Source organism: Phalaenopsis equestris, unplaced genomic scaffold, assembly GCF_001263595.1.
Source record: "Phalaenopsis equestris unplaced genomic scaffold, ASM126359v1 Scaffold000464, whole genome shotgun sequence".
NCBI lineage: Eukaryota > Viridiplantae > Streptophyta > Magnoliopsida > Asparagales > Orchidaceae > Phalaenopsis > Phalaenopsis equestris.
Genome location: NW_018164905.1, coordinates 86,297 through 104,768, shown reverse-complemented (window position 1 = coordinate 104,768; position 18,472 = coordinate 86,297). Strand labels below are relative to the sequence as shown.

The following is an 18,472-nucleotide window of genomic DNA, read 5'->3' as shown; positions in this document are numbered from 1 at the left end:
TTTTTCTTACATCATTTTCATTAGCTTTTAATTATTTTAAGCATTTTATGCAAGTGTTATTATCATCTTTTATTAACTTGCAACTATGGTATTAATGCCCAATATTTAAAATAACATAAAATATATGCGATGTATCTTAAGGCCTGAATAATATGAAATAACATGGGATTATTTTAAATGGAGAACATGTTCAATGTATTAAACTCTTTGACGACATTATTTATCATTAAAATGCCTAATACAAAGAACTTTTAATTCGAATGCACATAGTAGTTTAATGTAATAGTTGAAATTATAATTATTACACATATGGATCATTTGCTCTATACATTAGAGAGTATCTCACCACAATTATGGAATCCTCCTCCGGATCGTTTTTCTTGTTTTAATATTCTTGAAGCATTATTTTTTTCACAAACAATTTAATCGTATGTTTTCTTAATTTATACCAATACCATATTTAACACCATAATTCTTATAGAAGAATAAGAATTATGCACCATAATTCTTATAGAAGGATAAGAATTATGCTGTTAAATATGGTATTGTTTTAAATTAAGAGAACGTATGGTTATATTGTTTATCAAAAAAGAAACACACAATTCTTATGCAAAATAACCTCATTTTTTTATTATTGCCTCCAAAGGATTATTATTATTATTTTTTATTCCTTGACCCAACTCAATTTGTGGAAAGAAATGCTAAAAATTGAATTCTTTAAAACTCTAGCTTCCTTTCTCTCTTCCTCAGCTTTTTCTTTTTTTTTTCTTCATTATTTCCCCTCATGTTCTACGTGCATGCGTACATATATTTCAAATTGATGAAAATAATATGTTGAATTTTACAAAGAATGATGTTGATCTTTTTTAAGGATCTGTGAAAATTGGTATAAAATTTTTTAAACCGTCTTTTCTCATAAAAATCTTGTCTATCCTTTACATTCAAATAGTTGAGAAACTTTTCTCATTTCATACTCTCTTTTTAATGTTTAGTTTTTATTTTCTAATCTATGTATTTAGATCACTTTCTTAGAAGGAATATGTTCGTTCCCGGTAACATGGAATTTTAATATTTTTTCACTTTCTTTAATATAAGTTATACTTTTATGCAAATTAATTTTTCTTTTTAATTTTCTCAGTTTTACATTTATAACTTATTTCTGTACATTAACACATAAAGAGCATTGTGTATTATCAAATATGTCAGCTGACAATGCTAATAACAACATTATCTATCTTGTCAGTGATTTTAAATGATCCTATATATATCTGATTTAGTTTTCCTTGAACAAGTTTTGTGATATTCTTAATAGGTGTGTCCTTCACTAATATAAATCATTAATTTTATAATATTATTTTATGCTTTTATGTCAATTAGTTTTTTTACCGTCGTGAATGTAATTTTGATAATAAATTAATGAGTTAAATATTTTTTGATAATTGAATGTTGAAAAAAAGGTTCTAGATTTGATTTACCTCTGGGGAAATTATTTTTAATTTTTTTGTGATATAACTTATTTCATTTTTAGTCAATACACTAAGGGTCTGTTTGGGGCATCTGTAACTGCTTGAAGTAGCTGTTGTACAATAGTTATGTTTATTTATTTAGTTTAGTTGTACAACAGTTGTGCTGTAGGCTTTCATGAAAAGAAGAGATTTTAGCCCTTATAATATTGTGATGTTTGTAAGATATCCATTCTAGACTTAATAACTTATACATGAAAATAAAAATTATGTTCAGAATTATATAAAAATTACAACTTCATATATAATATTTAGAAGTGACATCTCACTTAACAATGAGTAATACAGCAACCAAAATTTAAAAGAAAAGTATAAAAACAACAATTAATATTGTCAAAATATTAGTTTTATATTTGAGATGATCAATCCGTTGGGATTTATTTTTCCAAAGATACTCTCCACTATTTAAAATAAACAACAACATAATCATAAGCCAGATAGCTCCAAACCAACAATTCTGTTATCCTAAGAAAGCCCAAACAACTAAACAGTGAATTTACAAGAGGATGGACAATATGCACCACACCCCAAAAACAATTTATCACATGTTTTTTGTAAATAGAGGAGCAATTCTGCCATCCCGAGAGCTAAACAATGAATTCACAAAAGGATGCAAACCCTAAACCACACTCCCAACATCAAGTCACACAACAAAACATCTTAACATAAAGCTCTAAAATACAATGCTTTGTGTAAGGACAACAACAATTATGCTAGCCTAAAATCGTGTCACCACAATGCCACCACATCCTAACACCAATGCACCACAACAAAATAAATAATAGAGAGGCATACTGTCCATTTGAGAGGGTGGTGAGGTAGTTACTAACCCACAATCTAAATATCAAATATGAAAAAATGCGTCACAGACAAGTGTGATATTTATGTATTTTTTTGTGATTAATTCAACAAATTCTTCATTAATTATCATAATTTTATGCTTGTGAAAGGTTGTTTGTCTTGTTTTGCAGGCTCTAGTGGGTCAAACACGCATCATGGAGCACGAAACTGACCAAAACAAAGACTACTTGACGTATACACGCTTAAAAGTGACGTAATTATGTTGCCTGCTTCGTATGGGTGTTATAACCAAGTCACGCCAGGTGTGACGTGGTTATGCCCGCATTAGGGCGTAGTCATGCCGACGCAACCCATAATTTTGTCCAACATTGGCGTAGACACGCCGGAATCTGGTGTGGCTACGCTGTCGAGGCCCCCTTCTCAGCATGAATGAGTTTCCTAGCAATTTTGGACTTGGGCTTTAAAGAAATAATTAGGGCACAAATTGGAGGATCTTGAGCTGCTAGAAGCTGCAAGTGGAGAGGGTTTTTGGTGAGAACGAGTTCTATAGAGTTTTCTTCTTCTCTTTGGGTTGAAGTTTTAAGAGGCTATTTTTCCTTCTCTTCTTTGTTCTTGATGTTCTTGAGAGATTGTGTTTGACAGAGATTCTTCTGCTCTTGTGGAGAGTACAAGTCTTGATTCTAAGTTTTACAGCTATTATTTTCTTATAATGATGATCTGCATAGATTTCTTGTTTGTGGTTTTTTTTACTATGTTGTGATTATTTGAGATGTTTAATATGTAGCATTTTATGATCTTTCATGTCTGTATGTTGTTTGTTAATCTTTTGAGTTTCATTTACTCCTATTTTGACCAATTAGGATGTTAATATTTTTCGTGATTTATGATTTCTGCCCGTCGCATATTGGAATGAATATGCTAACCACAAAATTCTAATAGAATAGACCTATTCTAGTAGGGTTTTGCAACTGAGATAGAGGATCAAAAGAATCTTGAGAAATGTCATGTGGTTAAGCAAAACTTAACTTCATAGGTTTTCGATTCTTCTTATGACCTAGACATAGGTGTAAGAAGAAAACTTTTCTCTGGTTGACAACTATCACTTAAGAAAATATTAAGGAAAATCACAAACACCCATGGTAACTGAATCACAAAGGCACAAGTTGAATCCCTCTTGAAGAACAACAAGTTTCACTTTGCTTTCAGTTTCTTCTTTTTGCATTCGTGATTTGTTTTCTGTTAAGTTTTTAGGATTTCAATCTTTTGTTGTGATCTCGTCAAGCTAGGTTTACAAAATTAGTAAAGTAGATATTTTTCTGTAAGAATAATTATTAGTCATTTCTTTGTGGGATCATACGCAAAATCTGATACCGCATATTACTTGATACGTACACTTGCATGATTGACCAACTTACCTTGCGGTAATTTTTCGGCCGTAAAGCTTTTGGCGTTGTTGCAGGGAAAAAATATTAATACCATTTTGATTCTATGAGAACTTTAGCTGATAAACTTAGAATCTAGGTTTGACAACTTTTGTTTGATGTTATTTTTTCTATTTTTTTGTTCTTGTTGTTGTAGCTATTGCTTGCACTCGTGTTGTGTTGTGCTGTGCTGTGTTTTGTTGTAATTGCTGGAAAAAAAATTAAAATGCTGAAAAGGAATTATAAAAGCCAAAAATATTCTGTTTGTCTATGTTTTTCTTTCTTTTTTGCATGTGTGTATGTTGATGGTTTGTTGGTTTGGAGTCTGTCTAATTTGCGGTAGGATCATGTTTTCACTGTCTTAGTGTATGCCTAAGGGAGCCGAGTCTGATCCTGGACCCTTAAATTAATCGAATCTTTAATCGCTCTAGGAAAGTGTATTCAGTCACTAAAACACCCATCCCTTAAAATCTTACCCTAAAACCCCTTAGGGATTATGCTGACCATTCTTTTGAGGAAATCCACATGGGCATTAACTACCCAACTGTAAAGGCCAATACATTTGAGCTTAGACTTACCATTATCTAGATGGTTCAAAATAATATGTTTGGGGGACTACCTATTGAAAACCCAAATCTTTATTTGTCAAATTTCCTTGAACTATGTGCTTAATGATGTCCCCAGTGATGTCGTTAGACATAGGCTGTTCCCAGTTTCTTTGAGGGATAAAGTCAAGTTTCAATGGTCCGTCGATAGAGTCACACCCTAAAAGGTAGCCGGTGTTCATGAATCTGATCTCTTAATTATCCTAGCTACCCGAGTAGCTATCATTTCTAGGAAGTTATACAATCTTAGGGTGAACTTTGTGCAAGGATTGCCATCAAGTGAAGGGTTGTTATATGGACCAGTGGATCCTAGCATTACAATTTTAGAGGCTGTAAATGTTATAGAAAACTATGTCAATAGCCCCTCCTCCAATACCTATAACCTAGGCTGGAGAAATCATCCAAACTTCCGATGAAGTAACAATCACCAGCAGTGGGAAATCCTCAAGCCAACCTTGTCGGTAATGGGAATAACCAAGTTACTAACCCCCAAAAGAAATCATACCTATCAGGATTTCAAGCCAATGCTCGGCCCATACAGAATAGATCACCCATTGAGGAGCTGGTAATACAAATGGGGAATCAATTACAGAGCGAACTTGTAGTCATTAAGAATCTTGAACATCAATTAGGACAGCTAGAGAATGCCTCAAACAACCCCAAGTAAAGTTGAAGTTCATCCCAAAGACCAGAGTCTTGAGTAGTGTAAGGCTATTAAAGGATCGGAGATGGACAAGAGAGGCTACCACCACCTTTCCTTAGAGACACCAGAAGGCTAAAAGGGACCCGCTTAAACAAAATTTCAACCAATGTCTTTTATGCTAAAGCCTTAGAGTGGATGCCTTATTATGTGAGATTTGTAAAAGATGCACAGATAAGAAGACAAAACTAGGAACTGAAAAGAGAGTGGCCTTAATAAAGGAATGTCGTGCCATCTTATAGAGGAAGCTCCCAGTCAAATTGAAGGACTCAACGAGCTTCACCATCCCTTGGATCATAGGAGAGAAATTTGTGGGGAAAGCCTTCTATAACTTATGGGCCAGCATAAACTACATACCTTTAGCCATTTTCAAACAATTAGGATTAGGAGAAGTTTAGCCAGCCCACGCTGACCTTCCAGCTAGCCGACCAATCTGTGGCCTATCCTAAGGGAATCATTGAGGATGGCAAATTTATATTCCCGGCTGATTTTATGATTTTAGACATGCAGGATGATAAGAAAATAATTGCACTAAATAAAGCTAATATCAATGTTACACTTAATAGCAATTAATGAAAAATATTGCGAGCAACTAATAGTTGTAAAAATGCTAATTTTGTTGATGATGATGACTTAACAATGAAATTATTTCATCATTATATATTGGCAAAATAGTGATGCACACTCTAGAAGCCAAATGCAGAAAGTTGGGATAAAAATTTAATGATGATGATGACTACTAGATTAAAGAATGTAAAATATATGGATTGCAATGGTTGGAAGTAATTAGAGTTATAAATGAGTGACCAATCATATTGGGTAATATTCCATTATTATAGAAGTGACAGCGCTTAGTATTCAAATTTGAATGTTAAGTACTGTGATTGCTCGTAAGTGAGATGCTTTTATAAGAATTGATTGTCCATAAGCTAAAGAAGGCAACAAACTATCTTTCTTTCATTATTAATTAGAGAGATGTCAGATGCCTTTATTTCATGTACTTTTTTGTCATCAAATCTAGCCTTTTGTACTTTTAAAGGTACTTTGAAACTCTCTTCCATTTTATATAATCCGAAAGACATGTTCAATGCAAGCTGAAGCTAGCATGTTTAAATTTACATGGGTATAAAAAATGAGAAAAGGTGCTACGCAAGTCATCTGTGATGAAAATAACACATTGGCTTAACGGTTGCTAGGTTTTTTAATTCCAGGGGAATCTCTTACTATTGGTTTTTATTGTTAGTAATTGAGCACCTAAAATGCATGGTTTCCCCCTTACCATTTAGTTGACAATCTGTCGAAAACCTTGCCAGTTCTTGTTGTTTTAATTTTATTATATATTTTTTTATATCCTTCTTAGATGTACAATACGTGTCTTGTGGACTTTATATATAGTCTTCATGCTTGAATGTGATACTATATTTCTGTTAACAGGTGAAGTTTTTGTATGGAAGTAAATTTACAGTGGAAGAACTAGAAAGCATCAAGTCAATGATTCAAAGCAATATGTACAAGTATCTAAGCATTTTGCTTGAGGGAAGAGAATGCTTTGAGGAAGAGGCTTTATCTAAATTAAAAGAAAGTGGCACAACCAATCAGTCCCACATAGAAGGTAATACTACTGATAGTTTTGGCAGCAGAAGTCTACCTTTTTTGTATGTTAAATTAAATTAAATTATAGTTTTTCTTGTAATGAAATATTTGACTCCTTGTCAAATGTTTTACTGTTATTGGATTGGTTTCTTCATAATACTTTAATCGTCTTCAATCTATGAAGGAAATTATATTGTGATGTTTCTGTTTTTTACATTCTTTAAGATGAATCATCTCTATTCTGGAATACAATCTAAATATGCTCTGCATTACAGAAATGAGCTCCAATGGCTATAATGAATGTTCTTTGATAAGTGATCTTGTATCAATAACTGCATCAAATTTTATGTTTTTGTATATGTACCAGATATCACTTCGCTACAGAAGTATGAGCCACACATACTTTTTTAGATAAAAATATACTCAAGGAAATTTATCATATGTGTGAAATTGATTATCCATTTTGAAAAATAAAGTAATCATATATTTGTCACCTAGGATACTTCCATTTGCTACTGGTAGCATGAGATGTTATGGATTATTTTATTATTGTTTCTAATTTAAATGTCTGAACAATAGGTGATGCCAATGTTCTCATAAAATTTATATTTTGTTTTCGTTGACATACAGTGCATTATGCCCTTCTGTGTGCGGTTGTTGTGCATTTATTTATGTGAGATGAATACAGATAAACTAGAACTTGTTGAAACTCACCACAGTTTATAAAATTGAAGTTACCCCGTGTTTTAATTCAACTTTGAAATGGTCTTGATGTTTTAGTCTTGTTGTAGTAAACATGTTTCTGGTAATTCATTTATTATTGTCAAAAAGTGTTCTTATCATCCTAGGTGGAGGTAGAAGTGATGGTGGACATGGCACGAATACTTATTCTGTAAATGGTAAATTGAAGCAGTTTTCTGACTGGCTTTTAGACATCATTGCAACGGGTGATCTAGATGCATTCTTTCCTGCTGCAACACGAGAGTATGCCCCATTGGTTGAGGAAATGTGGAGGGATTCTGCCATACAGGAAACATACAAGAGAAAGAGTGAGCTTCATTTTCTCCCGGATGTTGCAGAATACTTCCTGAGTCGGGTAGTTTGACCTTTTCCCTTTACCTTTGACTGAACTTTTACTCCGCATGCATATTTGAAAAATGCTATTTATCTTTTAATGTCTTCTTCAAATATGCAGATTGTTAAATCTTCTATTTTAAAGAATTGTAAGTGGCTAGAGTTTATATGATAATTTTTTTCACCTTGCAGTGGCATTGTTTAAGCATATTAGGCTATTTATGTTAGCTTGACATTAGGCAAGCACCAATGTTTGCTTCAAAGAGAGATCTTCAAGTTTCTGTGTTCTTCAGAAAAGCGAAAAAAGCTGTGTATGATGAGCATCTAAAAAATGGCCAAAATCTTATAATATAGTTGGATGATTAAGAATTATTTTCCTGTAAATTTCTGTAACCTTAGCCATGAGTATGGATAAAAAAATAGATAATTTGATACTCGGACATTTTCAGATCTATCCATCTGTTCGCTTCTCTTGTTCATATCTTTCTGTCGATTTCATAGTTTATGAATCCACTTTGTTCCTTGTCTTTTTGCTATTCTTTTCTTAATAGTTTTCTATATTTGACTTGATTCTTTTACGAAATAATGCCCAATTTTTTCTCTTCGTAAGGAAATACTGTCACACCTTGCCCACAGGGCCTAAAAGAAAATCACATGTTGGATGAAAGTTTAGAAATTATTTCAACTAGTAGAAATAGATGATTTCAATAATAACATATGTGTCCACCAACAAAATCATTAAAGAATTTAAATTTAATACCTACTAATATCCACAAAAATGTAAATGAAATTTAATTGTCTTGTTGAATCAATTAAATAATAATAACCTTAAACACCTCCAACAATATTACCGAATTCACAATTAGTGACCAGAAAATTATAGAGGTGTGAGTTTGCAAGAAGCAAACTTTATTGATGAACCTTTAATGAATATAATATTATGACTATGCAGAGGGTGTGCATGTTATCAATTGAAGAGGCAAGAATAACAATAAGATAATTAACTTATTGTAGTTGTAAACATTGTATGTAAGATGAAATTTTGAGATATGGTAATATTTCAATAACATAAAGTTATTAAAAATAATTTTTTGTAAATTTTGAGTTATATATTTGCCCAAGAGGCGAGGCATCGATTGTGTGAGTTCAAATTGGTCGTCTTGTGTGTAAAAACCTCTTCCAAGTGTCAATTTGAAGTGTCCTTGCCTCCTTGTATGAGCTTGACGAAATGGCGGCTCGGTTTGGTCAAGGGATGTCTATATATATATATATATTTTTTTATTTATTTATATATTTTTATGAAAAGACAAAATTCATTGATAAAAGAAAGAGGATATAAAGGATTTAGTGAGTGGGTTACAAAGATCCCACTTACATATTCCCCAAAATTAAAAGAAACAACTCCTAATAATGGTGGGTGTAATCGGTGGATCTACCGCTTCCGCTTCCCCTGAATCTAAGGAGGGAGTCCAACAACATACTGAGATGTAGGCTTCCGTTCGAAACAATGATACAACCATCCTGAGAGTTATTGAGATCTGACATTCCTTTCTTCTTCTTCCTAGATTTGTAAACTTGCCAATCATCTGTCAGAGGTAGTCTTGTGTGAACAATAGGTGGATCTTCGATCTGACTTAGCCTGCAATACACCTTGATCCTGACACGCCTCCATAACTTTAATACCCTCCTCTCGCAATAGGTGGATCCAAGACAGTTCGGCTAATATCTGCTATAACAAAATTCATAGAATTTGTAATCTGAGGAAGAGCTGCATCAATAACAATAGGTGGAAGCTGCTGGTCTAGTTGGTGAGGAGTAGCCTTATAAGTCCAATTCTCATTCAACATTTCTGGAAGATTAACAGTGTCTGCCATATTTTCCTCCGCATGGATGTTAGGAATTGCCGGTCTCAAATGTGGGTATAGCCCGCACTCAAAATCTATAATGATCTGTTAAAATTTTTTCTCTGTCTAAGATGATGGTCCAAGGTACGTCATATAGCCATACTTTTTCTCTAAAGTAGAAGTCTATAATGTTTGATGTATCCATCATTTTGTGACAAAAAAATAAAATGTTCCATCTTGAAAAAGTGATATACTACTATCATAACAGTTCCTTACTTTGTTGTGTTCATGCAAACTACCACAAATTCATGCTCTCATCCAACTAAGGTGCTTTTATAATGAGAATCGTAGTGTATAGGCTTGTATTTTATCCTCGAGTCTTAGTCAAATCATATATATATATTGGATTATTTGAAATATCTTTTCATGTCTGGTATCAATTCGGGGCAGTAGAAATTCTTTTTTTACTTTGAAGAGTTTTATCAATGCTAAAGTGTCCCTCCATACCTTCATTACGACACTTTTGTAAGATTGCTTCTTTGAGTAAACTCTTTAGAGTTCACAACCTATTTCGTTAGAATAAGTAGCCATATTATATATGAAACTGCTCATACAGTATGTCCTGAAGACAACCTCAAATTTTATAGAAGCTCTTCTCAGTTCCATGTCTTCTTAAGACTTGAAATCTAATTGCATTCAACTTCATGTTGTTGTTCAGCAAGTGATCATGACTCAGTGTATCAACTATTTTATTCTGACTTCGTGTCTTATGTTTGAGCACAAAATGGAATGAAGATTTGAATTCTATCTACGAGTTATGTCTCCCCTTTCACTTTCTCTAACCATTCAGGAATCTCAAGGTTTCATAATCCATGTAAAGGGTGAGCTCATTTACCAGCAAGTAATGACTCTAATGACTAAGAGTTCTTACCAATGCATAGAACTCGTTATCATTGGTAGAATACTTCCTCATTGACTCATTTAATTTCTCCTTGAAGAAAATGAGGTTTCCACTTTGACTCAGTCTAGCTTCAATTCTCACATTAGATGTATCACACTCCACCTTGAATACTTGGTTGAGGCTGTGAGGGCTAAAACAAGTGTCTCAATAAGCTATTCTTCAAAGTTTCAAAGCTATTATGCGCCTCATTGGACCAAAAAAATGTGTCTACTTTAAGGACTTTGTCAACGGTGTTGCAATAAAGCTAAAATTTTCGATAAATTTCATGTAAAAAATGACAGTCCATGAAATTAGCGTACTTAAGTAAATGATTGTGGTTTGGGCCAAGCCATAATATCCTCGTTCTTCGTTGAGTCTGTCCAATGCCGACAATTGAAACAATGTATCCTTGGAAACATGTATGTGGTGTAAGAAAGTGACTAGACAACTATTTGTCTATAGAAAGTCCAAATAACTATCGCAAGCACTTCAATCGCTCATCCTCAAGACATTTGTATGCCAATATATGCTCAAAAGACACTACCACAAACTTTCCAATGAAAGCTCAAAAATTATGATTCATCAGTCACATGAAAGTGCTCGATAAATTTGACAGTCATCCTCTAGACGTTTGTGTGCCAATATATCCTCAAAAGACACGAGCACAAACTTTCCAATGAAAGCTCAAAAATTATGATTCATCAGTCACGTGAAAGTGCTCGATATATTTGACAACGCAAAGGAATGACTATCCACTTATGCAATTTATCTCGTGTCTTAAAAACTATCTTTTACTCATCTTTTGTTTTTATTATGATTTGGTGTGAACCGCTGTGTATGTTGATCTTGGAGAAGACACTAGTTTCACGTAACGAGTTAAATAAATCATCCATTCTTGTAATGGGAAGCTGGTACTTGATAGTGATCTCATTCATGACCTTGTTATAGTGCATATACGCCATGACCCATCCATTTTGGGCAATCAAAATAGGAACAAAACATTTATTGGTGCTCTAAAAAACTAGTGTCCGGGTCATCAAATCCTCAATATGCTTCTGCAACGCTTAATGCTCTGTTGGTCCCATCGAGTAGGCTAGTCTATTGAGGAGAATTGATCCTGGGATGAGATTGATAGCATGTTGAACCTCTTGTAAGGGTGGCAATCTAGATGACAGTCTATCAATCAGAACATCGTGAAACATCTCTAATAGGGGTTGTACTGCCCAGAGTAAAGCTCTTTTGTCTCACTCCTTTCTAACTTCACCAAGGTTAGTTCCACTAACGCCTATTTCATGGGTTATAAATATAGCACGAGACACGATAGCTTTTATCTTTGATTTACTCATTACTATTATGGTAGAACTACAATATGCTTGTTGTAGCTATCATAAAGTGTACCCCAACTATACTGTCAAGATTGACTCAAAAGAATGTGACACATTCGTAAGCATGATATCGCACTACACTTGATCCTATAGCTTATATCCAATTAAAATTTCTATCGAACACCTCTTATCAATATTAATCTTATTCCCCTTCTTTAACCAAGTTAAATAATATGTTGGGAATATTTCTAGTAGTGAGGCTCAGTTTATCCGCTATCTGTATGGCTACAACATTTTAACATTTTTTTTTCTCTATAGTTAGACTGCACACTTTTTCTTTCACAATGCAACATATATGTAAGCTAAGTCTAAGCCATTGCTAATTTATATTAGGCTCTGTTTGAAGAATTCGTCAAACCACAAGCATCTCATCTTCATTTGATGGTAATTGATGTTCCTCTCCAATCTTCTCATTGAGTCTTCACTATATGTTTCTTCCAGTGCACTCTACTAAGTAAATGAAATCACACTCATCTTTGGACAGTTTGATGCAATGTGTCCATACCCATGACACTTGGAAGCACTGTCTCGCTAGAAATATCTTAGGTTTATTGGCTCAGTCAATCCTCTTTTCCTCTTGTGGTGGCTTTTCTTTTCCTCTTGTAGTGGCTTCTCCTCATCGAAAACAAGTCTTGACTCTCTCGTCAATGTGCTCTTGCTACCAGATCTGATGTTTGAAACTTATTTGAAGGGTGGTGTGGACCTAATACCATTGTGTTGTCTCTCCTCTTTCAAAGGTAAGATCTGGACATCTTGTAACATCCATTAGAGCTATAATTGTACGAACTTTCAAATGAACGATCATAGTCCTCCAGGATAATGGGTTATGATATTCTTCTCGGGCTCTACCAACTTATATTTCAACATCTCAGATTCAACAGCGTATTCCTTTCCTTCGAGGTTTTTCTAATTGAAGTGGTGAACTCTCATGAATACATCATGTTTGTAATGTTCTGGTAGGTACTTGTTTTGGATCTTTCCCATCTTTGACCAACTCTTGATCTTGCTTTTTTCCTCTCACTAGTGCAGACGCCAGTGCTTCACATCATAAAGAAGCACCCTTTTTTAACTTAATGGTGGTTAGTTTTACCATTATGTTAGGTAGAACGTCTTTTAAATTAAAAGCCCATTATTCTGTCTGGAGCCACTCAATGAACTCGTTTGAATTTTTTACAACCGTTAAAATCCGACAAATCAACCCTCATTCGAAAATCAATCTCGCCCATGCTCAATGTGAAATCAATGGGGCATTGCTCTTCATCACTTGAAGTTTATTGGTAAAAGGGATATTCTATATTTTTCCATTAATGTGGCTCTATTGTTGTTGTGGCTTGTGGGTGACTTTCCCATGTTGCCTTAATTTTGCATATTTTCCATGGAATTTCTTGAACACCTTGTTGGGGGGTTCCCGTTTAAACAATAGTGACTTGATCCACATTTTAGAGTGTCGGTTATATTAGGATTGTGAATCAAAGGTTGTCAGAGAGTTTAGGTTTAGACATTAATTTTCAGGATGGATTTTTTGGTGGATGAGCTATGTTATATTGATATTAGGTTTAAGAACGGGGAAGGCATATCTCTAAAAATTTAGGATTTGTCAGGCTTTGATATCAAATGACACTGGTTTTAGGTTCCTAGGTGGCATGGAAGGATCAAGAGATGGGTTAGATATTGGTAAGAAATGGAATGAAGAGAAAAATGGTGGTGACGACAGACAACGATTGCGGTTGACGGTTGGACAAGGAGTTTGACAGTGAAAACATCAAGTAGGTAGAAGTTGGAAGGGTTTGGGTAGGTAAGTGGATGACCGGGAGAGATCACCACCTCAATCAGGTTATGTGCACACTGCCTGAGAAAATTTAAGGATAGAACACTTTGCTAGAGGAAACTAGAGAAAACAATCTCTATTGCATAAACCAAATGCAAAAAATTCCTCAAACCAGTCCATAGTAATCATATAAATAATTCTCCAATAACATAATCCTAACTCTATTTTTAATAATTTAAAATTGGGGCCCAAAAGGGTTAAAGACACAACAATGGGAATTTCGCCGTCACACTGATTTGGCAAAATTTTGTTCCCACGTTCACCCATGACGTGGTTCCACTTCCCCGGCTACACTCCCGCACTATTGTAAGTCCTAAAAATAAAGATCAAACTTTCTCGTTATTGTCCATTCTTTTCATTTCCCATTTCACTACTTAAGTACAAGCTGCCCGCACTCAAAATCAACATCACCCATAGGCATGCCTCCAAGTTCAATCACATCTCATCCCCCCTGTCACCATTTGTTCGTCTCCTCTTGTCTGGGTTGCTTGCTCATTTAGTCTCTGCTCTAAGATCTCAATAAAGATGCAAGGCAGGGAGGAGTCTTGGCGGGTTGGTTAATGGAACTAATTCGGTCCTAGACCGTTTATTACAGATACTCATCACTAGATAATTTAGTTTTCATACTTCAATCTATAAATTGTATAATTTGCTGATAAATTTATATTTTGTAGGCAATTGAGGTATCAAGCAATGAATACGAACCATCTGAAAAGGATATACTGTATGCTGAAGGGGTGACCCAAGGAAATGGATTGGTTTCCATAGATTTCTCATTAGATGATCGCAGTCCAATGTCAGAAGTCTACAATGACAATCCAGATGTTCATTCCCAGCCGCTTACTAGGCGAGTTTTCTTCTCTTGTTGGCTGTACTTCACATTGGCGCCCATGCAATTTTATTATTATTATTATAACTTGATCTGCAATGTTAAAATTCTTATTTTACATATTCTGGCTCTTTTGAGAGGTTCCTTGTCTAATCTTTTCATTTCAACGCTGAAGGCTTTTTTCTTCAAGGATTATGATATTTTTTGTCGGCTTAGATTTTCATTTTTTTTTCCTTAAATTACTGTTTTGATCGCAACTTTGAAATTTCTTCATTGGAAGATGATTTGCCTAGTTCCCCCTTTGCATGCGTTGCAACACTGTTTTATATAGTTGACTTGTAATGCATCACTCGGATGCATGGAGAACTTATTAAGCCAATCCTGATTGTTGTGATAAGGGTGATAATGATGGTGATAACCTGTAGTGCACCTCTTGAGTTGGTCTTGTTGATACCATCTTGTAGGTTCGGGTTGACGTAGAGGTTGATTCCACCTTTTTGGGAGTATTTATTGTTTGCAGGGAGACCCTGGTCTATACTTTATGGCCAAGGTGCTTGGTTCACAAAATCGATGATTATCATCTTCCGGTAAATTATAATGTACGTGGATGCAACAGGGTAAGGAATAAGGAAAGATTTGTATACTGCTAATAAAACAAAGACTTTCAATTTCGCCTGTAACCATACATATATAGTTCATAGTTAATCTTTCTTGTATTCCATTAGCATTCTAGGATGTACATTATGGTCTAAACATCACCTCGAAACTAATGAAATTTTATATTTTGCAATATGTGCTAACTTGGCTAGTTGAGCTATTGGGAAGTCTGTGGGCCAAGGATGATATGGAGGTTATTATATCTGTAACGCCTTTAGAAGACTGCCAAGGATCAAGCTTCAACTTTTTGAATAGAGGAATTTATGACAAAAAAGATCATCTTTTAATTGCCTTATTTATATAGTGAGGTTAAAATAACACTACACAGCTTATCTTAATAGATTTTTTTTCAGCAAAATGTTATAACCTGCTTTGAGTACAAGGGAACCTACTAAGAGTTGCCAGAGAAAAAAAGAGATACGAAAGCATAGGAAAAAAATAACATTAAAAAAAAAAGAAAAAAATCAAGGATGATGCACATTGAGGATTATGAAAATTACAAAACTATTTATTTGGCTCATCTAGTTTAGAGCCTAGTGAATACATGCAAGTGCCAATAGAATTTCTTCTCGTTCTCTCCTTTATGGTGGATCTAATATAAAACCATCTGAATCAGATAATTGTTAAAATATATCATCATCACTATATTCATGGAGGATGATGCTAAGGTATTTCAAGAACATGATACTTGTTTTCGGTGGTAATACCAATAGATAATGAAGGGACTAACAATGGGCTAGTAGTGGTAGGAAAACAACCACTATATGTAGAAGAGTTAGAAAGGAGTTAACCCAAACCACAATAGGAAAAACAAATATTATTATTGAAAGTAAATAGGTGGTTACAATTAAACATGCTTAAAAGGAAAATTACAACAAACACGAAACAAACTCACACTATGGCTCAATCCATGGGTGATGGAGGTCGGCTAGATGGTTTGTCACAACCCAACCTACTAGCTTAGAATTAACTAAGTCAAAAATTGCGGCAGTTAGACAATATTAATATTTTATTTTCTTTACACATTTTTTAGGAACTTTGAATATATAAAATAGGTACTAATAATCCACAAATACACATAAGGAAATTTAATTCATTCAATAGTAACAGAAATATCTACAAGTGAAACGTCTAAATCCACACAATATTATATCACTATCTAAAAGAAAAAAATACAAAAAAGAGACAACAAAAACATCAAAATTTGATGCATATCAACTATAGTCATCTTTCTGTAAACTAAGTCTCTTATGTTAGACCTTTTAACCTACAATTTTCTTTTCCTTAAAGAAATTATTAATTTCAACAATAAGTTTAACTTAGTGGGCAATTATAATCTTAATGTGGATTTAGACTTTTGGTGCAACTTCCTGGCTGCGACACGATAGCATTTTAAGAAACGTTCCCCTAAACGCGGGCTGCGGGCTTGACCCCGTGGTTGGCAATTTTATGCGATCATAGTACTTCATTTCCCCCTCGCGTCTTTTCCCTAAGGGGTCCTCTCCTCTCTCGCGTCTCTACCATAAGGAATCATCTCCTTTCTCGCGGTTTCGTTTGGTTCTTTTGCTCTAGGTCCTTCTAAGGTATCCTCTTTTCTTATTGCGTTTTGAGGTTCAATCAGACTGTGTGGCTTTCTCTTTATGATTTGTGGCTTTGCTCTACTATAAAATCGATATTCTACTATTAAAAGGATGGGATTTTGGATTTTGATATCTTTTACCCTTTTTTTTTTAATGCTTGTGCTCTTCGTTCTACTCAGTTTTTGGTTAATTTGTTTTGTGACTTGCTTTTTCGAGTTTGTGGCCCTGCAATGAATGGACTTGAAATTTATGGGTTTTGGAATGAATGGACTCGGAATTTATGGCCTCTGGATTGAATAAACTTGGAATGTGCTTATCTCTGTGGATTTTTGAGGCATGGAAGCTCTTTTTGGTTTGTGGCCTTTGTGTATGCTTCATTTCTCAGTTTAGTTAGTCTGGTGGGATGCCCTCTTCTCGGATGGAATGTGCATTGTGTTTGGCAGCCTCCGGTTGGTTGGGTGGTGGTGTGTGTTATTGAGAGTGGTGGTAGTGGTGTGTTAAAACTGAGGTGGTGGTGGTCGATGAGAGCAGTGGTGGTAGATGAGAGTGGTGGTGGTAGTATGTTGGTCGTGTTGATGTAGTGCTTGTGGTGTGTTGGTGTTGATTGTGTGGTGGTGGTGGTGGTAGTGATAGTGTGTTGGACGTGTGGATTTGGTGGTAGTTGTGTGTTGGAGTTGATGATGCGATGGTAATGGTGTGTTGGTATTGATGATGCGGTGTTGATGGTGTGCTGTTGTTGAGATGATGTTGGTAGTGTGTTGGTAATAGTGTTGGTTGTAATGATGTGGTGGTGATGGTATGTTGGTGTTGATGATGCGGTGGTGGTCTGTTGGTGTTGATGATGCGGTGGTGGTGGTGTGTTGGTGTTGATGATGCGGTGGTGGTGGTGTGTTGGTGATAGTGTGGTGGCGATGGTATGTTGGTGTTGATGTTGATGATGCGGTTGTGTGTAGATGTTAAATGTGTTGTAGTGGTGGCGTGTTGGTGACATGTTAATGCATTTCAGTTTTTTCTCTTTTGTTATTTTTTAAAGTTTTGGAAATTTAATTGGGACTTCATGTCGTGAGTTAACCTTATATTCTCTGTCGCATATTTATGTTGTTTAGTTCTTTTTATGCTAGTAGTCGTCGTGGTTAAGATAAAAGAAATCGGTTTGTCTGTCATGTGTGATAAAGATGTAAAAATAATATTTTGCGATATTTGTCTTAAAGAGGTGGAATTGGGAAATGATTCAACCACTTATTTTAACAAGGATGACAAAATATAATAAAAAAGTTTAAGAAAAATACAGGAAGGGAATATGATAGAATACCATTGAAAAACAAGTGGGGTCAGTAAAAAAGTACTAGAAAATATGAAAATAGTTAAAGTGAGGATTCACGGGCTTGGGTTGGGATCTAGTAAAACAAACCATTGATGTGTTAGAAGAATAGTGGGCTAAGAAATTGAATGTGAGAATTTATCAATCATCCAATATTTCATTTTTTTTTCTTTTTTGCAATTACATCAACATATCAATTATCCATTAATTTGTAGGACATGTCAAATGCTAAAAAATTTAAGTATTGTGGTGCTGAACTTGAGCTTGAGGAAAAGTTGGATCCTATGTTTGGTATAATCGTAATCACGAATGATCATGTATGGGCACCAATCGAGAGAGGGCTTGCTCGCAGAGCTGAGCATGTAAATGTC

At 34.7% G+C, this 18,472-nt stretch overlaps 1 protein-coding gene across 1 annotated transcript in view; it reads left to right on the top strand.

Moving 5' to 3' along the window:
• LOC110027900 (extra-large guanine nucleotide-binding protein 3) overlaps nucleotides 1-18,472 on the top strand; it is a 60,071-nt gene that overhangs the window by 26,740 nt on the left and 14,859 nt on the right. The window contains exons 5-7 of the mRNA XM_020729524.1: nucleotides 6,485-6,662; nucleotides 7,492-7,739; nucleotides 14,389-14,561. Coding sequence (XP_020585183.1) covers nucleotides 6,485-6,662; nucleotides 7,492-7,739; nucleotides 14,389-14,561 — 599 coding nt within the window. The remainder of the gene's footprint in view (nucleotides 1-6,484; nucleotides 6,663-7,491; nucleotides 7,740-14,388; nucleotides 14,562-18,472) is intronic.